General features: G+C 44.0%; 1 protein-coding gene across 5 annotated transcripts in view; it reads right to left on the bottom strand.

The window, feature by feature from the left end:
- LOC135906235 (protein DOP1A) overlaps window positions 1-26,755 on the bottom strand; it is a 62,681-nt gene that overhangs the window by 5,708 nt on the left and 30,218 nt on the right. For 3 of the 5 annotated variants that reach the window (XM_065437529.2, XM_065437528.2, XM_065437530.2), the window contains exons 17-31: window positions 24,509-24,722; window positions 23,632-23,863; window positions 20,733-20,918; window positions 16,884-17,009; window positions 13,522-13,659; window positions 11,085-11,245; window positions 10,601-10,667; window positions 8,487-8,625; window positions 7,764-7,897; window positions 7,156-7,265; window positions 5,425-5,636; window positions 4,621-4,773; window positions 3,304-3,440; window positions 2,635-2,690; window positions 1,302-1,316 (exon numbers count right to left, since the gene is read on the bottom strand). In XM_065437529.2, the coding sequence (XP_065293601.1) occupies window positions 1,302-1,316; window positions 2,635-2,690; window positions 3,304-3,440; window positions 4,621-4,773; window positions 5,425-5,636; window positions 7,156-7,265; window positions 7,764-7,897; window positions 8,487-8,625; window positions 10,601-10,667; window positions 11,085-11,245; window positions 13,522-13,659; window positions 16,884-17,009; window positions 20,733-20,918; window positions 23,632-23,863; window positions 24,509-24,722 (2,080 nt within the window). The remainder of the gene's footprint in view (window positions 1-1,301; window positions 1,317-2,634; window positions 2,691-3,303; window positions 3,441-4,620; window positions 4,774-5,424; window positions 5,637-7,155; window positions 7,266-7,763; window positions 7,898-8,486; window positions 8,626-10,600; window positions 10,668-11,084; window positions 11,246-13,521; window positions 13,660-16,883; window positions 17,010-20,732; window positions 20,919-23,631; window positions 23,864-24,508; window positions 24,723-26,755) is intronic. The other 2 variants (XM_065437531.2, XM_065437532.2) reach the window with 2 other exon arrangements.

The following is a 26,755-nucleotide window of genomic DNA, read 5'->3' on the forward strand; positions in this document are numbered from 1 at the left end:
ATGCAAGTTGAGCTTGTATCCGTGAAATGCTGCGCGCATTAAGTTTGTGCGTGATACCCCAAGAGCTTGCGACAGATGTGCTCTGGACAGAACGACCTGTACCTGGTTGTTGAATTCAAGTCCATACATATATACTGTTAGGTAGGCTGCTATCAGGTACTTGCAGAAAAGTAAGACAAACAGTACATACTATGGTCCATTTTGTCACCACCCTAAATGCTAGAAAGTCTACTTAACCTCTTAACTATAGTATATTACATATTGAGAAATCTTGTCTAAAATCCTTACTTTAGATTGTTGAATGTGAAAATTGTTTAAAACCAAGGCTTCCATCTTTCCCAGAAAAGGGTGCAAGCCATACATGAAGAAGAAAAGCTTATGTACCTATGTTTGGTGCAATCTAAAGGAGTACGGACACAAAACAAGACTTTTGCTTTAAGAGGAAGCTTTAGCTTAGAAGCTCCTACCCAAATATATGGGAACAAAAAAATCATTTTTCTCAGCAACAACTGCACTCATTTTGATGAGGTTTGTTGCATTTGAAAGAAAGTTAAGATCTAGCGACTGTCGGAAGTAACATTTTATTTTGACTCAATTAAAAAAAGAACAATCTTGAAAATTTCATAAAGCTCAACTACAACGTTTACAACTCCGAGCAACGAAAAGCAATACTAACACAATTCTGAAAACTGCAACTAATAATATATGTAAAAACAAACAAAATTGCTTTATTTTGTGTGTAAGCTGTAAATTCATATATCAAGTTTGTCAGCTTGAGATGCTCTAGTTTGCTGAACAGCAATGCCCATTTTTCTTGCGAATTTGTGAACAAATTTGTAAGCGTCATGGTTCAATTTTTTTATTGCCAATTTTACGAAATTTCCTTAAAATCCAGGTCGTAAATCAAAATTCTGCTCTCTAGAGTCATTAAAATTTATCTTCCTCTTTCAAATGCAACGAATTTCATTCATAAAAGCATTTCTTCCTTTTACATGTATTTAAACAGGAAAATCAGAGCTAGACCCAAGCTAAACCTACCTCTTAAGCTTTGGGCTTTTACTGGCTGACGTGCTTTTGATAAACTAAGTACGCCCCGCTTTTTATTATGTAGTTGTTGCAATGAGCAGAATAGTATTATTCCTCAAAATGCATTTTTATTACAATGACACACAAAGGACTATATAATATGACTTGCTCGCAATTGTTAATATTATGGCAACCTAAGTACAAATTGCACTTTCAGCATACATGCGGGCACACGCACTACAAAGAAAAAGCAAGGAGTGCACAGATTGCAGTACCTTGGATTCCGTCTGCTTCGTGTTGGGTCCGCCAGCAGAAAAATTGTTTTAAAGGCATACAGGGCAAAGAACAAGACACGTGTGAACACTGGAGTCAGGGTATTAAGCATGATTTGCAAAAAAAAAGATACCACAGCAAGCGTTAGACAAGCATCTTGTACAGTGCAACCAGCAATGCATGAAAAAGCTCTTTGCAAGTTGCAGGTTAGATGCTCATTAAGAAACAATGCATAAGTACATTAAAATTGCAGTCAGCTTTCAAACAGAGACAACAAACAGCACAAAGCCAAGAAAAGTAATGCATATTTAAGTTTAGCAAAAGAAATGTAACCAAAGCTCCACACAACAAGCATCAGTTTCTCAAATGAGAGGTTTGGAATTTTGAATCATTTTGTTTAGCATTCAGTACTAGACACTTGACAGCACACAGAGTTTGTGCAGAGGTCAAATGTACAAGGCATCTCATAAGAAAAATTTTTGCATACAAAGCACAAGCATGGGGCACACAAGTTATGTCCAAGTTAGAAAAGCTACAGCACTCAACAAGCACTTACAAATAGAGCTGTCATATGCAGCTGTCCACGATGCACAACAGCATTTCTGTACACAAGTCCTGTTTTCCAATAACAATCTTATCGATTTTATTGAGTGCACTCAGCTTCTATGCCTCAATGTTTATTGCTACACATTCGGCGTTGCATTCAGCAAAAAATTGTTACAGTATGTAAGCAAGAGTACCACAGCACAAAAAGCCAGGTCTGGTTAGTATGGTTAGCAAAATCCTGTTGCAGAATGCACACAAAATGCTACACTTGCACTTACACCACCAAACCTGCGAACTTCGCACCTCAGCAACCGTGCGAGACCGCCTGTTAGCTTTATCTAATGTAGACTCCTTAGCTCAATCACCTAGAGCCAGCATCCAAAGTTTAAGACCGTGGCACCTAAGAAAAAGCTCACTATGTTTTCGCAGCCCGGGCACGAAGTGTAGTATTTGGATTTATAGCATGTACTAGTCTATGCAAACAATGTAGTGCAAACAATGCACCAACATGAAAGAGCAGATATAAGTTTAAGGAAAAGTAAATGTGCTTGTACTGGCACCAAAATAAGGCAGTTCCACCAGTGGAAATCTTTAACATGAGATCAAATAGCAGTGAGCTAAGTTTTGACTTGCACTAAGTTTTGACCTGCACACTTGCAGGAATCGCCGTTTCAAGACAGATTGTGTGTTTGCTTTAACATTGGTGCAGTGTTCACAAACAGAAGAGCCCATTCCATTCAGGACACTGCAGTTTGAACTACAACTTGGCATAAATCAAGGCCCGCCCACCTGAATTCCTCTGTGTCCGTCGACAGCTCTTGCTCTATTTGGAGGAAAGCTTGCACCTGAGAGAAGGCAATGTGAAGGAAGGAAAAAATATGTGAAGGCTAAACAAAAACCAATTCAAACAAGTGGCAGGCTGCTCCTATGTGCTCACTGTCTAATGCATAGATTAAAAATTAAGGCTCGGGGAGAATCGATGCCTCTTTTAATAAAAACCTGCTCCTCACACCCAAGCTGCAGGACAGCTTGCTGCGGTACGCATTTTTTATGCAACTGACATCATTGCCAAATTCCAGCCCGTAAGTGTGAAACTTGCTGATATTAAAGCTTGGACAAGTATTTAAAGTATTCCTTTGAATGGTAGTGCAAAGACTATGCGACACAAATATTCATGCAGAAAAGTACAGATGTGTGTATGAGACACACTTTTATATTTTGTGGTTTTTGCGCTATTCCCTGTAAAAAGGATAAGAGCACAGCTATTGCAATATTAGGAACAGTGCTACAAACTTAACACACTTTTTGGCCAACCTATGCCATGCTGTGCCATTAAATCTTTTAAGATGGGCTTTTAAACTTCAAAGAAAGGAAGAACCAGAATAAGAGATACCCTGTTTAAGGAAATACAGTCACCCCAACTCAAAACTTAGGTGGATGCTCTGGGATGGCACCCACCAGTTCTGTGATGATGCCCGGCCAGAGAGAAGTGATGTGCTGCGGTGACATTCGCAGCAACAGCACTCGGAAGCAAAGGAACACTTGCGCATGTATGCTTGGCACATGGCTGAGCTTGAGGCTTTCGGAGAGTCGTTCTGAAAACATCACATCAGAGTCAGCAACAGGGTATCATGTTGATCAAGAAGCACTTCGAACTGCGAACTTCAGCTAAGTGGGCATCAGTTAAATAAAACCCCGCAAAGTGCCCACCAAAGAAAAATTGCAGCACTATTTTAAATTTACCATAGTGAACACTAAATAATTTGAACCCGGAGAAATCTGTAATGGGTAGCTGCAGAGCTCTATTGGTTATTTACTTAGTTCTTTTTAATTATTTATTTATTTATTTATTTATTTATTTATTTATTTATTATGTGCACCTACATAGCTCATAACACATTATCATAGTAGAGGCATTCATTTACAAATGAATATTGGCATATTAGAAAACTAATACCAAGAAACATAAATAACATCAAATAAACAGAGATCCCGACAGACTTATATACTAAGACAACATAGGGGATATGAAAGATGACATAATGAAGTGTTTCAGCTTAATTATATGAAAGATGACAATGAAATGCTTCAGCTTAATTTTGACCTCTCAGGCTCTTTAACGAAGTGTTGACCCCAAACACATGTCCAGTAAATTAAATTAATCCTTTTTACAAATTTTGAACTACTTATGAAAGGGGTACATCCGTGTAAGGACTGACACTCACTGACTGAAGTTTGTCCGGGTGTAAAGATTAGCTTGCACAGGGACCATTTCTATGCAATACATCCCCGAGATGTCACGCTGGATTTTGCAGCTTGTGTGTAAAAGACGCATAAAATATAGAATGATTTCTTACTAGCATGCTTCTATTGAAATTAATCAACCGAGAATTTAAAGCAAACTTCAGTGTATACTGTAGTGTACTAAACATTGACAGTTCCCTTTTCACTTTGACATCCTGAAGTACACCTGCACTCACATCGGATCATTAGGAATGAATTTACTGACATAAAACAGAAACACACAGACCTTTGTCTTCATCACAGTCTTCTCGTGTTATCTTAAGTTTGCTTTTTGCCATTCCCAGTTCTGTCATGCTGAAAGTCATGCATCAAAAATAAACTATAACAAAATCCTGGTGTTCTATGTGCCAGAACCATAATCCGATGAGGCACACCGCAGTAGCCAACTCCAGTTTAATTTTGACCACCTGGGGTACTTAAATGTGCCCCAAAATCTACTGACATCCAAGACTCGTGAGCAATGATTTGTACCCTGGATGTCAGGCATGTAGCGCTGATATTGGTCCGACTCGCTGCAGAAGACCACAAAGGCCAGCCGCTTGAGCAGCTGCGCCCGAGACTCGTATTCCTGCTCCTTGCTGCTGAAGATGTTCAATGAGCCACTCTGCGCCACTGCGAAACGGGCTGCAAAGAAAATGCAAAGGGGGAAAGCTAAGCACCGTGAACCAGCATGAAGCACTATACAGACATAAAAAAGCTCAATTTCAGCGTTTCTACCGAACATCGGCATTGAATGCTTCTGAAAAATTACAGGGGCTGTTTTTTGACATAACACCATGCTTAGCAACATCTTTATACTCCCCATCAAAACAAGAGCAGACATTTTTTTTTTTCTCTCCACCATTTCTAAGAAGAAACATTTATTCAAATAAGCGCATGCCTTAGCTCTAGTACAGTGCACAACCCATTGATACGAGTGATATACATCAAAAAGTAATACCTAGTTATACACCAACAACATTTTGCAGGACGCCATGGTATCTTGACATACTAAAGAGACACATGAAAAGAAAAAGAAGCAATAATGATGCACCTACAATGATCTTGTCCTTAGTCTTACATTCTCTTTCCTGCTCATTCCCATGCATTACAACAATTACACCTGTAATGCAACTGACCTCAAACTGCATGGCGATTTTGAATCTCAGAAAAGTATTGAGCCTTTCTCATTTACTTCGCATGTGGTTGTTTTGTTTCATTTTTTTTAATTGTTAGTTTTAGAATCAGAATAGAACCCTACAATACACGGCCTGCACTTCAGAGACATGCACACACCCAAGAAGTCCCTGAAGGTGGTCTTGTCATTTGTCATGAGGTGGTCCACCGTGGCGCGCCAGTGGGCGAGGCAGGGCAGGTCCATCTGGAAGAAGGCCGGCTCAAGCAGCAGCTCCAATGCATCCCGGCGCCATGCCTTGCGGGTGTGCTGGTAGCCCGACAGGCTTGACACCAGCTGTGAGCAGGCGCGAAAGCTGGGCGCATTGTGCACCCTGCGCCGGCCGCCGAAAAAAAAAAAAAAAAGGGAATGCGTTAGTTAATGCTGAGAAACAGACACAACACTTTCAGGCACCAATTAGTTCTGGCTGCTGAAAGCTTTGCTATACAGGTAAACGTTGTCATAATGACGTTGCTTCCGACGTGAAAATATATACGTTTGTGATGTATGACATTCGTTATGAGCATATAACATTTCTATATCACATTCAGGTGCAGCATGTACTTCAGGTGCAGCATGCATGCAGCACTTTTTTTTCGGGTAAAACGGGTCCAAAAATTTTGTGCGCGTTAGAATCGAGTACGACCTTAAATCTGCGTAACCATATTGCCATTGGCATTTCAATATGGCCGCCTCAAACGCGCTTCGAGCCTAGCTGCCATAGCTTCCTCCATGTGCTGTAGTATGTGTGCTTAGATTAGTGCACCGTCTGTCTTCCTGGTCTTCGCGTTTGCTCTATCAACATGGAAGTGCCGACTGCAAAGACGCTGAATTCATCACGATGATGCAATTAGAAGGAAAGTTATCACGTGTGCAGAGACTGGCAGAAATTTGGCCATATCATGGGCGTTCGGAGTTCCCGAAACTTGCATGCGGGACCGGCGCAGGCAGAAGCTTTCTACTCGGGCGGCTGCTATGTACAGCGAGACCTCGCAGCCCCCATCTTAAAAGCGATTCGCAATGATGACAGTCTACACATCTAAGAGCACTGCACTGGTTTCTTGTAGCTTAGTGCGTGTTGAAGCGAGAGGCCGCACAAAGGTCAATTCGCTTGCTCCTGCAGTAGCAGCACATCTCAACTCCAGCAATTTGATAGCGATACATGTTCATGTTTGCTTGTGCGCACATGACACCTTAATTTAGTCACTAAACGAATGTCTAAATGTTTACACGGCCGATAAAACTACTATCCTTACTTTCCATATAGCTGTCTACTAATTTGCTATCGTAATCGATGCGAAACTGCAACTTTTTTTATTTATCACAACTTTAGTGTATTAGGAGTAAATCTTTGTTTTCCCAAATGAAAGTTGTATTCCTGTATGAAAGAATGAGGTGTGCTGTACTGTAAAGGACATTTCCTTTTTTTTTTAAGGTTGCGGCAAACAAGTGCACATTACAACCGAGGCCATGTTTTTTCCTTTTTTTGGTCGCGGAAAACGGGTGTGCATTACAATCTAGTAAATATGGTATATGTTTTCTTACTTGCGTATGACCTCAACCTGCACTCCTTGCTGTATCTCACCCCACAAAGTAATGCCCGAATACAGTACTATGGGTATGTAATAAATTCATTAGAAGCTAATATTTGCATGAAGATTATAAGATTTACCTTGTTATAGTAATGTTTGTAATGAGATTTGACTGCACCATACCTTCTTCATCTTAATAAAAGAGCAACATGACAGACTGGAGATTTTTTTTTTTTCCCTTAAGTTACTTTGTGTCCACAAATGCAGACTCAAGACTGAATTTCAAAATCTATTGGAGCTGGTTTCTAGCAGAAGCCTCACCTGTGGTTTCGGAGGTATGGTGTGACGTAGAACATAATTCCACTCAAGAGTGGAACAACCTTTTCCTTCTCTTCACTCACGTAGACAACATCAAGCACCGGAGCTAAAAACTGAGAGACAGAGACAAAGTACTGTTTTAAAATTTGTTCCAACCACACAAATTTTAGTGAGAATACTTGGTTCACGTAGCTTAACTGTTGCTAATTACTAGGCTAGAGTAGCATGAAAATGGGTGCAGCTAATTAGCCATACACGAATTCTGCAATAGTATGTGCATGCAATTTGCTGGTAACTTGCATGCTTGCCACGACACAGAATCGGGGTATGCACAGGCACTGTTAGCAACAGTTGCGAGAACCTCACTACCCAGACAACTTCATTTAAATGGAATGAACAAAAATTTAATTTAAAAAATTTGCCAAGCCTTCTACCAGAATCCATGGGACACTGTATAAATACAGTAGCATTTGCCCCGTGCCATCTGCTTTCAATGTTTTGCTGACGCAACACAGTTAAAAAAGAAAAAAGGAACAACTACTTTCATTTGATCAAGTGATAATTTTTGCAGAGTTCTAATGCGAGGCTGCAAGATATTAATGCCAACTAACCTCTGCTAGAACAGAAAGTGCTTGCACGCTGTACTGGGCATAGGACGTCTGATTATACACTGGCTGCCCAGCTGCTTGTTCAGTTGCGTCCGCAGCAGTTACTAGAGTGCCTTCAGTTGCAGTGACTAAGTCTCCTGCAAAGAGGGATAAAAATATATTAAAAGAAAGGACACACCACTGAGGAGAAAAAGTACACGGTGCATATGACAACTCTGGTACAAAACAGTGAAGTATAATAGCGCTGATTAGTGTTGTAATCTAGCGTTCTACATAAAGCTTTGTCAAGGTGAATGAACAGCGCTAAGGGATAACAGGAGAAAGCACTGTTGCCTTCTGTGTCCTAAGGCTATTGCACTGTCTTCATGCTGTCTCATCACCATGAGAACCCTTCAGCTAGCTCACAGGTTCAACCTACTACAGATGCTTGGTCAAGTCTGAACTAAACTACAAGCATCACGTGCTGCACAAACCAATCCAAATGTTTCATTGAGAAAATTTTGAGTGAACTTGAGGTCTATTGCATCGTATACTTTTGTTTATACTCCAGCAATATAAAGAAGAAGAAAGAGCAGAAGAAAGAAAGGTTGTGCACAAATCTCTACTAGTACTCCTATTAACAGATGTAAATTTGTCAAATTCCTTGTAGAGCAGCACATGAGAACACACACACATGGACTCGTATTTCCAGCACGGCCAATGACAGATCCAATACACAGCACAAACCTTCAGGGTCAGCATCACTGCCCAGGATGTCAGGCTGCGGTCCTGGACGAACAGCAAGATTCCTGCGTAGCCACGTCGTCTGCTCCAGGCTGGCGCTTGCCACCGTGCTGCACGCCTCGATCACTTTTTGAGTTATGTCCTGCAGATGACGGCAGAAATTTGTGAGAGAACGACCACACACTACATTCTCCATTTCACCTTTAGAAAGGCGATCTAAGCAGTGCATCATTTTCATGAAATTTAAATTTACTTTAACTACACAACTTTTTAAAGGGCCCCTCACCAGACCCTTTAGCAAATTGTTTATACGCTGGAAGTTGTTACATGTGCTCTAGGGAGCACTCTGCACAAAAATTGTTCAAATCGCCAATATTTGAGTGCCGCGAACCTGCGATTTTGGCAGGCAAGCTCCACTGAGGTGAGGCACCCTCTCCACTTGCCCAGTCTAGCCTTTGCAAGTGCAATTCCTTACCTGCATTCTCCCATACCGGACCTCGAGCTTCACGTGACACACGTCACAGGCCCCACCTTCATTTTTTAATCTCCTCGCTTTTATGTGGCACGGTGCACTTCCGCTGAAGGCATCGTGTGCAAGCTGTTTTGATTGTCTGGTTTCGCGCAGCGCACAATTTTGCACACTGTGCATAAGTCAGTGCTACATGAATACCTAGGCGAACAAGTGGATCACAGAGCATGATCTCACGCTGGAACACAGTAAAAATGACAGTTTCGGTGTCTGCGCCCGCGACTCGACTGCATGACGGTAGGAACAAGCAGACGAAACGGAAGTACATATCTCTTACTGCGGTGCAAAGTAAAACAAAAACATGCAGACATTCGTTTGTGTATTTTATTATTTCTCTAAGCTTTAATTCGTCAATTCAAGCAACAGATTACACAAATAACGGATATTGCCTTGAATAATTCTTGAAAGTCACGTGTCTCAATGATTGATGTCACACTGCGAACACAAGTACATAGGTGCAGGAACACGTGTTGTTAGGAATGGCCTGCTGAGGTGGCAACATGCAAGTTTTCACAGCCAGCTGCAGCTGCGAGCATGGCGAGCTTCCCCAAAGATACCATGGAAGCCTTGAACACCTGCCACGGTGACTGGTTTCGTAGGGGCCGCGAGGTGCCGCGTCAACAACCTCTCGGCACCACATGACTAAACGCAATCAGCTATTGTTAGTGAAATCGCCACTGCCTTCACGGTTCGATTGAAGCAGGGGGATTTCCTGGAAGGAGATGCCTTGCGATGCCTTTTCACGGGCCTTTGAAAACGCCAGACAATGGGCAGCGGTGGAGGCCACTGTGCGAGGTCCGCTCTAGAATTTAGAGGCGCTGGCTGGGGTCGGGCGTGACCACCTGGCTACGGGGACGCAGGACAATGGACGACACGACAGCCGCGTTGCGAAGGTCAGCTCCGAGTGCAGTGAAAGTGCGTATGTGTGTGTGTAAACCGTCCCGCAGAGAGGTGGCTTGTTTACGATGACGTCAAATGTTTTGCCTCACCTAGGGATCTAGGGAACACAAAGTGTTTAAAACGGCTGTTTGTCGGCTGCTAGGTGTGCTCGTCGTCGTTCTCTGTGCTCGTCAATGTACTCGTGAGCTGTGTGCTCGTTTGCTGTATGCTTCGTCTAGCGTGCTCCATTTGAGAGTCACGCTAGACAGTGTAAATGTATCCCATGTTCAAATGTAAATACGGTAAATAAACCCTGTACGCCTAGTCCTGTCACCCCAAGTTCCCCTGATCGTTCTACAAGCCCGACTCCAAAACTTACAGTGTACATCACCGTCCAGCTTGGAGCGTGGTCGCTTCGAGGGAGAGGGAAAACGGTGTTCAGACTGAAATTTCATACCTTTCTGCAGCGCGTAGCTATGCAATACTTTGCAAACACAATTGTTAATGTGCATTGTATGCTCTGCGCTTGTCAGCTCAAAATGGCCAGGCGTGGTGAGGGGCCCTTTAATGCACAGATTCAAACAGTGCCTTTGCGATATGACTGCAAACGCTTTAGTATTGGTTCAATTAAGCCTTGGCTGATACGCCTTGTGCTCATTTCGTATAAGTTTTGGGCAGGAGAGGAAGTCCAAAGCAGTACAAGGCTCACCTGCAAGTCCTTCTGGTCCTTTTTGTCCTCAAGCAAGGGTGCCCTTTGAACAAATTCATGGAGCAGCCTGAAAACAGGATTAAGAACACTTGTGCAATCAGCATATCTCTTAAGCACTCAATGGTGTGGTCTTTGCAGATACTGTATATTACTAAGCATTTTGAGGAATTAGAAGGCAGACAGTGCAAACATGGCAGACAGTGCAGACGACAGGACCAGAGACAAGAGATAATAGGAGAAATGCTCTGAAAACAGCACAAGACAGCGTATGTCTCCTGCTTGCATCTTCTGTATCTGGCTCCATCGCCTGCACTATTTGTCACATCGAAGTAGCCCCTTATCATGCCACCCGAGACTACCAGCACGAGCAGTTCAATTCAGGTCTTCCAAGTGCAAGACAGGCACAATATGCTGCCAAGAAAGGCTGTTCCATTGTATGGACCATAGTCACACCAGATCAGAAAGGCATAGACCCCTTTCTCACCCAAGCAGGTGGAACTGTACCAAGGGCATGGCTGTGAGCTGCAGGCCGTCTTTCCAGAGACCCAGCAGGGAGCTCCAAGACTCTTGCAGCTGGGTGCCTGGAGTGTGCTGCACGTAGGCCAGGAAGAACTGCAGCATGCTCACCTCCAGGGGAACCCGTTTCTGAAAAAATTGTCGCAGACGGCCATATTGGCAACTATGGTTTTTGCTTCAACGAGTTCAGTTTCGTGCTGTTTATGCTATCTCTGTAAAAATGAGCAATTAGGAACGCGCCACGTATAGCAGTAGCACCACAGTGCAGCTAACAGCAGCACTTTACATCTAAGACAGTGTGAGAGCCGACTTGTCACCATTATCATCATCGCAATCATCATCATCAGCCAGGTTTTGCCCACTGCAGGGCAAAGGACTCTCCCATACTTCTCCAACTACCCCGGTCATGTACTAATTGTGCCCATGCTGTCCCTGCAAACGCATCTGCCCACCTAACTTTCTGCCGCCCCCTGCTACGCTTCCCTTTCCTTGGAATCCAATCCGTAACCCTTAATGACCATCGGTTATCTTCCCTCCTCATTACATGTCCTGCCCATGCCCATTTCTTTTTCTTGATTTCAACTAAGATGTCATTAACTCGCGTTTGTTCTCTCACCCAATCTGCTCTTTTCTTATCCCTTAATGTTACACCTATAATTTTTCTTTCCATAGCTCGTTGCGTCGTCCTCAACTTAAGTAGAACCCTATTCGTAAGCCTCCAGGTTTCTGCCCCATACATGAGTACTGGTAAGACACAGCTGTTATATACTTTTCTCTTGAGGGACAATGGCAACCTGCTGTTCATGATCTGAGAATGCCTGCCAAACGCACCCCAGCCCATTCTTATTCTAATTATTTCCGTCTCACGATCCGGATCTGCGGTCACTACCTGCCCTAAGTAGATGTATTTTCTTACAACTTCCAGTGCCTCGCTACCTATGGTAAACTGCTGTTCTCTTCCGAGACTGTTAAACATTACTTTAGTTTTCTGCAGATTAATTTTCAGACCCACCCTTCTGCTTTGCCTCTCCGGGTCAGTGAGCATGCATTGCAATTGGTCCCTTGAGTTACTAAGCAAGGCAATATCATCAGCGAATCTCAAGTTACTAAGGTATTCTCCATTAACTCTTATTCCAAATTCTTCCCAATCTAGGTCTCTGAATACCTCCTGTAAACACGCTGTGAATAGCATTGGAGAGATCGTATCTACCTGCCTGACGCCTTTCTTTATTGGGATTTTGTCCCTTTCTTTATGGAGGACTACCGTGGCTGTGGAGCTGCTATACATGTGTTTCAGTATTTTTACATATGGCTCGTCTACACCCTGATTCCGTAATGCATCCATGACTGCTGAGGTTTCGACTGAATCAAATGCTTTCTCGTAATCAATGAAAGATATATATAAAGGTTGGTTGTATTCCGCAGATTTCTCTATCACCTGATTGATAGTGTGAATATGGTTTATTGTTGAGTAGCCTTTACGGAATCCTGCCTGGTCCTTTGGTTGGCAGAAGTCTAAGGTGTTTCCAATTCTATTTGCCATTACCTTAGTAAATACTTTGTAGGCAACGGACAGTAAACTGATCGGTCTATAATTTCAGCTGACTTTCAGCTGACAGCTGACTTATAGTCATTTTATGGGATTACCTTTAAAAACTGCTAAAGGAGTCCAGTGATACAGCATGCAAATGTACCAAATTAACAAAGTGCCAAGGTCAAGTGCAATGAGCCTTACGTAATAAAAAGCAGCACAAGATGGTGTCACAGCACATCTGATGCTGTTTCCCCTCAGACTCTGTGATGAGAGATCGCCTCTCCATCATAAGAGTCCTGAGACCTCGTCACATGTAGGAGAAAGCCCCACATACTTTGTGCGCAAGGATGATCTCATCACTGGGGAACCAGAACCAGCTTGAATGACACCATAAGACAACCTCTACTCAATGGCAAAGACTGCTACATTCAATGGTTACATATAGGGCCGTGTCTGATATCAGGTCTACCTTGCAATTCTGCTGCTCTTTGCAGTATTTCTTGATCGCATGTAGCTCGACTCAATTGTTATAAAACTAAACCGGCCAATTCATCACCAATGCGCTGATATCTTTCGGTTCGTATCTTTCGGTTCGTCATTCAAATTGGTCTGTGCAATTTCTGCTTCCTTCATTTCTACTTAATCCATCCCAACTCCTTGAAATGCTTGCCACCACTGCCACTATAATCTATGTCCCCGACACAGAACAATGTGGCACATTTTTATTCCGTAACCAAATTGTGAATTAGGCAGTTAGTATTAATGGATGACCAGTGCTAAAAAGCCAGGACATGTGAAGGAGAAGAAGAAATGAACAGTCCAAGCAGGGTTTAGTAAGGGTTTAGTAAACGCGATGCAAAACAATACATACCTTACGGTCATGGTTCGTGGGAGGCGGCTGACGGATGACTTGCCGTACGACCTGGACCACACTGTCCATGGGGAGCACCTTGATGGCTGACACGAGTTCCACCAGCAGGAGATGGTCAGGACTCCACTGGGGGATCACCTACCACACAAGCACAGATTATTGCACAGATTATTAGGTATTGTATAGGAACTTTTGGTAATCCCTGGATTCGCCAGAACTTTAAGCTGATGACTGGGCATAAAGCAACTAGATAAGGAAAGCAGCACATTGTATATAAGACAGTGTTACAGCTGACTTATTAATTTAATATAATTTAATGTGACTGCTTTAAAAAAATCCTAAAGGGAACCAATGTAAGTTTACTAACTTTAAATGCCCTTCTCAAGGCCATACTAACAAAACTCAACTGCATACACCATACGAACGAAATCAAGAGATTATCTCTGCAAAACAATTGAGGAATGACGACCCATTTGTGCCAGCAAGTGCTTTCCTGTTCAATTTTAACATGGCTGAGCAGCTGCCCTCCCAAATATTTATCTACGAGTTTTCCATTTTTCTGCCATGCACATCAGCCCCCATGCTTTCTGTTAGCTTTCTTTGCATGCGTAGCACATAAACCACGAAGCGATAATACATCATCCTGCCGAGGAGCAGCAGTGTGCCATGACGAAGGATGCAATGCTAAGCACCAGAAGTCAGGCTTCTTGGTGGGCGAATGGATTATCTAGCCAAAAGCATAATGAGTATAAAGCATGCCATAGTGGGGGTGAGAATTTTTGGTAATTTTTGACAACCTGGGGTTCTATAGCGTGCACCTAAATCAAAGCACATGAGCATTTTTCTATTTCGCCCTCATCGAAATGTGACTACTGTAGCTGAGATTGCGTCCTTGAGCTCGTGAGTGCAACACCACAGCCACTAAGATGCTGTGGTTGGAAATGTATTATCGCTTGTGATATAGGAACACTGTACCCAAAGAAAGCAGATGAGAGAAAGCACAGGGACCAATGCACACTGCTCCAACCGCAAATCATCGCCGCATTTTTCTCAAGCGTGTCACATGTGGCAATTCATACTGAATGCAACAGTACCCTCCCACTTACTAATTTCATTAAACTAAAGCTTATCAAGCTTACAACAGGTTCAACAGAATGGAAATTTGTGAAAACGTCCAACAAATATCTAGCTTGACTGATGTTTGTTTATACCACCTCTCAAGAGTTCCATATGTCCATGAAGGCAATAAATGCATTTTCTGCTTCTGGGACAATGAGCAGCTTAGGATTTGCTGACTGGCCCTGTGAATCCAGAGGTGCAGAACCCAGAGGTGTAGTTCTGGGTCCAGCCCAGAACAGCACCTCTGGGCTTTGCGTTTCTGGATTCACAGCACTGCTAAGTTCTGCCATGTTGGCATTCAAGAGCCAATCAGAGCTGACAAAATGGGGAACATGGCAGAATTTGACATGTCCGTAATAGCACCCCAGGTGCTCCCAGCAATTTGAACTATGCATTGTTCGCGTTCCCTTTGTAAACATAGCAATTACGGATATGCAACCCCGAACAGCAGCTAACAGTAGCACACTGCATCTACTAATGTGACAAATTCCAAAAGGAACCCATGTTAGCTATACAACTTGTTTTAAAGGATACAAATCAACTTCCCATGCCTTCTGCAGAGCACACGAACAGAACTCAACAAGCCACAACTACAAAACGACTCACAAGATCAGTCGTTACTCAGCAGGAAAATGCAAGAACGACTCATTTATGTCGCTATCCGTTTTGCTTAGCTCTTTTAGACACCGGTTAATTCTTTTGATTAAAAGCTTACTTTCCCCACATTTCTTCTTCAGAATCAAAAGCGCATAGTTGAAAAAGATTAAGAATTTAATTTTTTAGTGAGTTCTGTCAGGTCTACAGAATGTAGACTCCATGCGAAAACGCATTACAGGAACATCGAATACGAAAAACAACTATTTCATGTCTAGCAGGCTTGAAAAGCACCTATCCAGCCACTTGAAAATAATTCCTGCTGCAAAACTGAAAAACCACAAAAGAAGTCAACCTGCTACATACAACGGCATACCGATGCCTAGAAGAAACACCCAACCACCTACGTTCTCATTTTACTAAAACATTCTGCGCTTGTTATTCAAACTTGCAGCACTATTCCAATTAGAAGTGTTTCGATTAGAAGCAACACAATCTAGTTATTTTAACTTTCATCAATGCTTTTGCTGTTGATGCAATAACTTGGTGTACATAAATGTGTACACAGCGCCTGAAAGGGTTAATGACTGCCAAAATATATGACTCAACAGCTTCCCTTCCAAATATTTTGTAGTACTGCTGCACAGTAGAGCTCTTCAGTATGCACGCTTTGTCAGCTGACCTCTGCCACAAGTTTTCCTTAGTTTTCCTAGTAAATTTCTATTTTCCCAGCAAATTGCCTATAACACAGGCATCACATCGCACAGTTAATTGCAATTGAGCCTGATGCAGATAGAATTTCACCATGGTGACCATTTCATTTGCACAAGCAGTAGTCTGCTGATTGCAGTAGGGAAATTCGATTTTGATTAAAAGTCCCTGTGCACCATTCACATTAGACTAAATACCAAGATCCTGTAGCATGGGCCTTAAAATGTGTGGTACAGCCAACACTGCTTCCCCTCAGACTCTGCGATGAGAGAACGCCCCTCAATCGCAAAGTCCTGAGACCTCGTCACATGTGGGACAAAGCCCCATATACTTTGTGCGCAAGGATGATCTCATCACTGGGGAACCAGCATCAGTTGTACATAAGAGACTGGCTTGCAAAAAACCAAGCAAGTTTAAGTGTCAAACCATATGGAAACCTACAACATTTCAAAGTGAAGTTATCACAGTTTGAAAGTCTGAATACCAGCCTTGGACAAATCTGTCTGCCGATTCCTTCTCCCTTCGTTACTTTTCTTTTTTGAAAGAAGCAGTATTGCTGAGTGGCACTTCAGATACCCTGAAGTGCCAGTGCAGTCACAAAAATAGAGCTGATTTTGAGCATTTCAACCTCCCTGGTTTAAATTTAACTCCTTCACGATTTGCAAGGTGATTTCTGATAAAGGATAAATATGACTGGTTGTCCAATGACACTATGGTGCATCTTTATATGTCAAACTTTAACCGGAGTAGCGGGCCAAGAACTTCTGGCACTTATCACACTTGCAGAGCGGGGTTCTTGAACATAAAAACAAACATAAAAACGTAGCCTCTGCAAAAGAGCAAAGTTCTTTTGCAAAGGCTAATGCTTTGCATGATAGTTGCTAAAAGCAATTAAGTATAAAAGGCCTAAAGCATGAAAGCCACCACGTATGAAATACCTTGCGCTGAACACATGTGTTGTTCTTTCGCCGCTCGTACCAGACAACGGCAACAGCTGCCATAAAGTTGGAGCCATAGGTCATGGAGATGGGGCTCAGGAAGCTCAAGATGTGCTGCTTCACGACCTGTCAGTGAACAAAGAACTCCAGAAATGCACAATGCATTCATGAAATGCTTACAAAGTCTAAAATGAGGTTGCAGCAATGCCCACTGGATTGAACTCAATCATGGATGTATGGCACATATTGTTTAATATATAGAGACCACAAGAATGCACAACAGATTATAGAGCAATTGCTATTTCAGAGCAAGTGGACGAGCAACTCATGTAATGCATGGAGCAGTTAAGCGGTGGTCTATCATAGTAACGGAATTAGTGCCTAAAGGGAAATGCTATCGTTAACAGTCACTAAAATATATTTCAGTACAATCATGCTACCCAATTTTTATAACAAGTAGCATGCCTGTGAATTTCACAGCAGATGAAAATAAGGTGAAGTTGCCTTAACAAAATGAAAATTAAGCACGCTCGAGTGGTTACACTGTGCTTGATATTCTTTCAATGACTGCAGCAATTGTGAACTCTCTAGGTCCATGCCTAAACTAGCCACTTCGCCAGTGCACCGTGCAACACAAGCTGAGAACATGAGACACAGCTCTGTTAGGACCAGATTAACATGCAAGATAAATTCTTTAGAATGAAATTGTATAATGAAAGCATAGAATCGCAAGAATAAAAAAATGTCACACACACACATGCAACCTAGCATGCACGTGCACGTGTACGCATGGGTGCAACCATGTAAGTCAGTCAGGGTGACACTGGTAACGTTATTTCAAAAGATGTTGAATGAAACACGGCAACCATATGCTATCGCAGGACCTTCGACTTGGAAAAGGCACTTGCCATATTTATTCGAATCTAGGCCGATAAGTTTCTTCAAATAATCATATACCAAACTCTATGGTTGGCTTATGTTGAATTCTAATGGTAGATCCAGATAAAGCTTTTTTGCTCTGTATGGAGCAATCCTATTCCAATTGTGGGGTCCTCACCAGTGCTCTTGGGACAAAGGAACGACAACACAGTAGCATCACAAGGGCCTTTATCGCACCTTTCATAAACTAATGCTTGCTAGCCGAGTTGCTGTGCACGAAACATGCCGATGGGCGTGCGACAAATCGCGGAAGTCCAACTCACCGCGAATGGATAACGAGCAAATATGTTCGCCCCATGCTAAACACCAACACCTGGTCATGGTACGTTCGAATGACTGTGTTCATCCACTGCGGGGTAGGCCTCGCGAGACTGTCTCGCAGAAGCATGGATCGGCGCACGCGCAGAACGTTCACACCGCTTGCCAACCTCGAGCCAAAGAGGAAGAGCCATCTCCTTTTTGTGCCCAAGTAACCTCGCCGTTAGCTGGCATTAACAGAGCAACACTCGCGCCATCTCTCGTACTACCCTGCAAGCATAGTGACCGCCACAGTAAAGCCACATGGCGAAGCCGGATTACAGGAGACAGGAGCTATGCGAGATAACATATCAGGGGACGCGTGAAAGTTGCACATTTCCACACAATAGCAGAATGAGAGCATAGGCTGTGTGTTCCTATGGCAGATTGGGACCAGCCACAGATTTCGGATCACTCTACGGAGCAAAAATATTTGCTCTGCCGAAATCAGCAGATTTGACCAGAAGTCCACATGACGTATCTTCTTTACCCGCATCTGCTTCATGTCAGTCGCCCGTTTCTGGTTACTGGCAGCTATGGACAAGATGAAAAACATGGCTGCGCCTTGCATTTTTGTTCTTGCTCCTGGATAGTGACAGCTCCAACTCAGACACTATTAGTTCCCAAGTCCAGTGATGATTCTTTTGACACGGAAGAAAAACGCATGGAATGCGGGGATGATCCAGATGACTGTGATAGTGAGGAGGCCTACCTGATCCACCTCTAGCCTAGCGCCCTCTCACTTGATTTCTCTGTACTAAGTGCCCCCGCAGGAGCACGCACATTCCATTCACAGATTTGAAGAGAGCGATCTGCCATTGGAATTCAACATTCGGTTGGAGGATTTTAAAAAAACATGCAAGTTTGTAATTGAAAATGATAAATATGATGCATAGATAGCGCCATCTAGAAAAGCCAGTATCGCAGCCGCTATTAGCCGCGCCAGTAGTCGACTGAAGTAAACGAGCGACAGGGTTGCCAGTTTTGGAAATTTCTCGCCAAGTTGGCTAGTTTTAGAGGCTTTGAAAATTGTGCTTGGCGACTTGGCTACTTTCTGGCTACTTCTGGTGGTGCAAATTGGTGCAGATAGTGTCTGAAACACACTGCTCCCGACGGTCCCCTCGAAGCAACAGCCCCTAACGCCAGATCATGACGGCCATACTTTTGTGTCTTCAGGAAGCAAATTCAGGAGTTAAAAATACATGAAAGATGCCATAGGGTTAGCGGGCCTCTTCAAGTTGTCATCCTGGACTGTACAGGACTGCCCAAAATGCTTCACATGCAACTTCATTGGCTGAAATCGGCGCTTCAGGCAGTCCTGGCCTGTCACGGACGGATAATTGAACCAGCCCAAGCAGCTCCCTCTGAGTAACAGGAATTAACTAACCTTAAAGGCAATGCTTCTGCGCCCTTCATAAACAGAAGCGATAGATGGTGTCCCACTATCACCCCTGGCAATGATCACGCTGCAACAACCGAAAACGCGTAATGACAGTCATAACATTACAGATACTAATGTCCATGTGACTATGCAACTGCGCACCAAGGAGAGTAGAACGTGTGTGACGTCATACAGTTCGCATGGGAACGTTTGAAGTGAAGTCATAGTGGTGCAAGGTAGGCATGCATCGAGTTTATGTACTGAATCTGGAGACACCACTGCGGCTATGAGCAAAGCAAGCAAGTGTGCGGCAAAAATTATCGAAGAGCATCAATTGGTCATTATGATAAATTATGACACAAAATGTGATAACATTTGTTTTGTTGTTATTTTTGTTTGTCATCATTGCAGCACGAAACTACAAGTATTTTTTGCCTTTTTCTCTGTTCTCGCATCAAAAATTGACAAATGTGATGAACCATGGCTACTTTTCTTGGCTACCAATTAAAGCTTTTGTCGCAGCTGGCGACGTTCACTACTACTTCTCCCAAAGACCTGGCAAACCTGACAAGCAATGTCACTATTTTGACCTGTGTCGTATCAGTGTGCAGTGTGGCCTATAGCGTGGCATTCACGTAATGGCACCAAACAGCCAACACCACCACCACTATAGCGCCACTTTCAAACGAAAAGTTGTGCTAGCCACAGAGGCATCGTCAAACGTTCAAGCCGGGTGGGACTTCAGTGTGGATAAGAAAAATGTGCGATGTTGGAGGGGGCAATGGGGGATGCTTCTTGCATGTGCCACAACAAGGAGATGACATCGATAAGGAAAAGCGTGCGATAACAGAGAGGAGCTCTTCACAGAGATCATGCCGCGTATCGATGCGTGCGAGCGGTGTTGCACTGTCTGCGCATGCATGGGTCCCCGCGCATCTGCAAATGTGCTTATGGTCTGGGCTATAGCAACGAGGCTAGCAGTGATGATAACGTAGAGCGAGTTCGGCATGTTCATATTAAATAAATGCTGTTTTCTTTTTGTGAACGCTGTCCTCACTTTTTTTGTTCGGCCTACATTCGAGGTATGTCTGTCTTCTGGCTTCGGAAATTCGGGGGTCGGCTTATAATCAGCACCGGCCTAGATTCAAGTAAATATGTTATAAAGCTTCACGTTATCACACTTACAGTGCTCATCTAAAGGAGGCCTCAAAGAATACGGTAATGGTCCCCACCTTGGGTGCACCCATGACCCACAGCTGTGCCAACTTGGGTCCCTGTTGAGGTGGGTCCTTCTCTCGAGAGACAGCCTCCCAAACGGACACGAGGGCAGCCAGCAGGCGAGGCAAGTTGCTCAGCAGGCTCCGGCGCGTCGAAAGGATGGGGTCCAGACTGCCACCACTCTCGCGGGAATGCAGATCCTACAAAGTCACAGGGACAGCAGCTGAAACTGTGCAAGTGGTCAGGCTGAAATGATTTTTCAACCCCATTTTGTGGCATTGAAGAGATTCTTCTTCCTGACTTCATTTAACAGCGAAAGTTTGCAGCGAAAATTTGCACAAGGAATTCTAGTACACAGGAGCTCCGTAATAAAAAAAGAAAGGAGGAGGAAGGGTGGGTCAACAGCAGGCCAACAGCAACAAAATTCGAATTTGACTAAATTGGTGATACGTGAGCAGCGCATACTACTGAAACAATCTTGGCGAAGCTGCAGGATTGGCAAGGGTAAAAATTTCATATTAGCAGCAGCCTTTAAACAGCACCTAAGCAGGCGGCGAGTGCATCTGGTGGTTAGCGGTTATGACATACATCCCAGCATGTCACTTCTCAGTGTGCTGCTGGCAGCCATGTCTAGACTCAAGCTCACGAGTTCCTGAGTCGCGCATTACGTCCGGCAGCGATAATGGCGGCATTTTTTGGTGGAGGCGCTTTATGCATCCAGTCTACGCTCGTTACAACAGACCCGCATACAACAGACTTTCGGATAAAATGGACCATGTTCTGGCCTTAGTTTGTTCTACCTATTGTATTAATGCAATGAAGTTCGCTTTTAACGGAGCGCGCTGCAACGAACTATCGGCTACAGCGGATGAAATTAGCAGCATTCTGCTAATTCAAATTAATTCAAAATGAGGCGTATAAAACATACTTCTGCCGTGTCAACACGGGCTAACAACTGACTTGCGAGGGTCAGACGACAATCGCGGCTCAATATCGCACGCGCGGGAGGAGGGGGGGGGGTTTCTACTCTAGCTGCTCAGTGCCAGTAGCGTCGTATGCACCATGCTTTTGATGTTTAGTTTATGTTGAAGCGAGCGACAGCATGAAGGTCAATTCACTCACTGTGCTCCCACGCTTATCTTGCTTAATTCGCTATTGCAATCGATGCTTCGCCTTTCGGGTGAAACAGTCTTTTCTTCGCGACGAAAGTTTTGGAAGTGAGGTGTTTGGATATTATGGACTTCGGATAAAGCGCACATTTTTTGGCGGCTTATCAGGGCCTGTTGTAGCAAGAGTTGACTGTACTTTTTAAGTAGTCAAAATTTCATTGCAATTCGCCTTTAGGAGTACGCTGAAGAGAAACAATAAATCAGCTTAGACGGACAGCATATTCTTTCAAACTTTTTTCATTAATTTCAAAGAGGTTGGGTATAGATGAGAAAATGAAGGCCAATCTTCAATTTTTTGTAAAATTCGCACTGAAACTCCAGTGCTGGTATGTCAATGTGACGTCATGGATTTCGACATATTGCCTCTTTGAGGAGTTGCAGGCATTATTCAATTTGCTGTTATTTGAACACGAACAAACATTCTGTCCAAGAGAGCACTGCAGTGATCATAATTTTCTTTCTTTTCTTGCGAAGAAGTCAGAAGCCAGAGAAATATGTGGCAAATTTTCTGGCATCGCACATGCAATGAAGTGTAGATGTGCATGCATGTGTGCATATTCTGTATTGCTACAAGTAGATCTAGCCTTGCATATTGTGGTGCAGTAATGTTATCCATGCTTGCTAAGTCCAGTCTTTGGCTCCTTTATAATGCAGTGTAGTCCTTTGCAGACAAAATATTAACTAGGCCCAAGAAGACACCATCAAAATCCATGTCACAGCAAGCTGGTGTGGGAACTTCCAGGCTAGCATCGCCATCTTTTGTCTTCATTCGCTTTCGTGGCTTACTAAGCCTGCTCTCTCCGTAAGAGTGCCCTTCTGTGCGGTATAAGCGTCACAACTAACGTCTGCTCATGATTATATTGCACTTAGTGTCACGCTGACGAACGTAAGGGACAGGACGCAGACGTACGTAGCACGTAGTCCACCAACTAGCCCCGTTCATTGCTTTAATTAACGTCTGCTGTTGGGCTAGACGGTACCCTTTCTAGTCACTACTGATACAGACGAGTTTTTTTTCTTTCAGTGTCCTCAGTAGCCCAGTGAGAGATGATCCTTTCCGGGGGGAAAGGGTGGGGGGGGGGGTAGCCGTGGGGCATGGTGGGCGACGATCCACCGGGCCAAGGTTACGACCGAAGACATCATAGGGGCCCTGGACTCCTTTATATCCCCTTCCATAAAGTATAATTCATAACTAAAGTTGGTCAAAACAGCTTTCATATCATTACTAGCACACAGACAACTGTACTGCTAAATTTGTCTCCATTTGACTCGCCTCCTTCATTTCTCATAGCAAAGGGAAATAACTCTTGAATGAAATGGTTCAACTGCCTCCTTGGGTAGCTGCAGGCATTATGCGATTTGCTGTTATTTGAACACATGAACACATTCTGTCCAAGAGAGCGCTGCAGTGATCATCATAATTTTCTTTCTTTTCTTGCGGAGAAGTCAGAAGCCTGAGAAATATGTGGCAAATTTTCTGGCGTCACATGCATGTGTGCATGCATGTGTGCATATGCTGTATGGCTACAAGTAGATATAGCCTCGCATATTGCCTGCTTGCCACCATTTGCTGCCTCAATGCATCATGCTTTAGATAAAATTATACCAGCAGCTGTCAGTCAAACAGTAATTTAAGAAGATGGGAAAAAGGTGCGAGAGCTCATGAAGAGACTGATTGATCCTTCCATGTACAACAGTTATGGTACACTGTACATTGGTAGGCTGCGTAGAACACCCGCATTACCTTGCGTGGGTCAGTGTTGGAGAACACGTGGATAAGGTTGTAAATGATCTGCGATACATTGGCGCTGGAAGCAAGCGCCTGTGGGGCAGGAGGTGGCTGCTGGGTCACAGGAGTCACAGCCGCAGGTGCGGCACTGTCTAGCAGGCAGTAGTGGCACAGCAGAGTCAGCCCCTCCACAAGCAGAGTGAGGTAGTCAGGCGGGTAGGTGGACATGTTCTCCAGTTCCATGGCACTGCGTTTAAGCTTGGGTGTAGCTAAGTTTACCCTCACATCCTCCTTTATTCAAACGCATGCGAAATACAGAAATGCATTCAATTGCAATGATAGAACAGATTTGAGTAACAATTTGTCCCATTTAAAAGAGAAAGGAAAGTTCTTGTGATTCGAGAGTGTGCATATGTTTATATGGGGCCTTGAACCTGTTATAAAAGTTTCCAAAAATTTCAGAAGGGAGGTATAAAGCACAATCATTTTGTAAGAAATTATATTTTGGAGAGCTTAAAGCAGACGAAACTGATTCAATGTTTTACATGAGCTGTAAAGTGATACACTGTCTGCCTGAGGTAGAAAAATAAAGCAGTTTTACATGGTCTAACCAAGTTAGGCTTGCGTGAAGAGAATCTTGGATGCCAAAGCAGGAGAATACACTCTACAGTGCTGATGCAAATGCAAGTTTTACAAGTGGCACTGTACATTACTGCAACAAAGGTCCGATCATGTTTTGTTGTATTGGTTTCACAAAATAAAATGAAAATGATGATGATGATGATGATGACGACGACGACGACTGGGCACCAAATAACAGCAATGTCCAGCTACAGGGGATGCAGTTAGTGACCTTACAATTGCAGAGTGTGCAGTACAACTGTTGCCTAACCTGGTGGCAGCGCATGGTGCAGCCACAGCCACCTCCAGATTGGAGCACACCTGGCTGGCCACAGAAAGCACCAGCTGGGTAAGAGACTTGCCCGCATAGGGCAGTGCACACATCACCAGGCTCATCCAGTGGGCGTGCAAATGGGCCTTGTGCTGCTGCCGCATGGCGGTCAGCAGGGCAGTGCCAAACATGGCCTGACAAGGGATCGGCACGTCTGCACGGAAAACAGACATTATCATGGACCAATAGGCAAGCAGGAAAGTATAAAGTCAAGCACTCTTTACCAGCAATAGCTTAATAGCACGATTTTGTACTGCTATGTACAAAGAGGGTGTAGGCCTCAAGCAACGCCACACAGCTGAAACAACGCTGACATTGCAAGCCATAACTAGTAGTTAAAAGGGGATCTGAAACATTTTTTGAACGTTGCCAATCTGGCAATGTAGAAGCTGCTGTGAACACGGAAGCCAAATATTGCAGCACTAGAGCATGCAGCAAGGAAATTGCAATCTCGTGTCAAAAACAGCAAAAGCTCACTTGCTCTTGCTTCCGCAGTGCCATCATGCAGCGTCATCAAAAGCAACTGGACCCACTGCTATTGGCAGATTTCACGACAGCATTCTCAGTAATGCATAATTGCTAATTTTGAGTTAAATCATAAAATATACAGTAGACTCCCTTTAAGATGAACTCGAAGGGACCTAAAAATTTGTCTTATCAGATCAGAAGTTCATCTTACAAGAAGAACATTTACAAGAAGAAGAAGACTTGCAACTGGGAGAAAATGAAATTAAAAGGATTTATTTAGCTGAACTTAATAGAAAACTGTTTTCAAGTGGTCCATTGCTTGGTTTCATCGAGTCCATGATGGATGTATGGCATGTCATCTTGCCTAATGACCTAATAGCCTCCCATTGTTAGGCACTTATGAGAACGCGTGTAGAGGCATCATATACTTTGGGTAAAGGTAGCTTGCGGGACGCAGTTGAGTTTCTCTGCCATCGTGCTGCTAGAAAAAGTTCACTAGGGAGTTCAAGCAGGCATCTGCAGCCTCACAGGCCATCGGTGCAGGCTCCAAGCTAGCATAAGTACGAAGGAGGGTGCTGAGCATGCGGCAAAGCAATGCAATGCAGAGAAAGTCGGTCACATTGAGTAGGGAAGAAATGAGGCGAAGCGTTGCGGAGGAGGAAGATAGGCATAGGCGCACTGGGCTGACCTCCTCGGGCAGTTGCTACAGGCTTTGAACCGGGTTCGTCTAGCAATTACATCGTCCTCGTGCACTGTACGCTGTGTGTGGAAGCGAAAGTGTGCAACGATGAATCGACAATGGTGGCTCGACCTCATGCGCGCAAAGGAGGAAAATGGGATGGGAAAGCGCGCAGTCTTTTGTCACATGCAGTCACACGGGCTTTATTTTGAAAGTTATCTGCTTTGAGGGCACAGTCTAGGTGGGCCGATAGCTCGTAGCTTTGTGTATGCTTTGTTCTCGTCGCTCAGTTTGCGTTGACATGACAGACAGCGCAAAAGTTACTTCACTCACTGCTGCCTTGAGATTCCTCACGCCAGTGCTTTGACAGCAAGTGTCTGCGGTCATCAAGTGTGATTTGTTCATGTTTGCCTGTGCACGCTGACACCATGGTCATGCGAGCCGTATTGAAAACGACCTGCGGTGCAGACAGTCCAGGCACACCGAGGGCTGATAGCTTCGTGTGCGCTACAGTACCCATACGCTTGCACATCACCCGCGTTTATGACATCACTGCTTTTTGTTTCTCCCTGTCTTCACCCCCGTCCATGGGTGATCAGCACCGCAGGCCTCCAGTTGGGTGCCTTGATGCATGCGCACCCAGGCACAGCGCATCAAGGCACCCTATCTAGCCAGCAGGATCGGTAGCAGTGGCGGTCACTCCGAATATTCGTCTTAACCCAACAGCAAGTCTGAGGCAATTCATATTAAGAGTCTATGGAAAACTAAACGTTCCCATGTTTTCATTATATGTGAGAATTCGGCTTAACCGAGTTCGTCTTGAGAGTTCACTGTACATGTCTGCCATCTCAAAAAGACACAAAAACTATTTCATCGTTGCACTGTGCATAGCTGCGTCAGCTGCGCGTGGCCACCGAGATGGCAGTGGCTTGCCGCATAATAGTCTGCTACAGCCACCACGAAGTGCTGCGACGAGCCCTTTTGCGGCTGCGACACCCATCGATTGGCGGAGCTTTGCCCTCTTGGCTTCTCTGCTATGT

The sequence above is a fragment of the Dermacentor albipictus genome, chromosome 5 (genome assembly GCF_038994185.2).
Source record: "Dermacentor albipictus isolate Rhodes 1998 colony chromosome 5, USDA_Dalb.pri_finalv2, whole genome shotgun sequence".
NCBI classification, from domain to species: Eukaryota; Metazoa; Arthropoda; class Arachnida; order Ixodida; family Ixodidae; genus Dermacentor; species Dermacentor albipictus.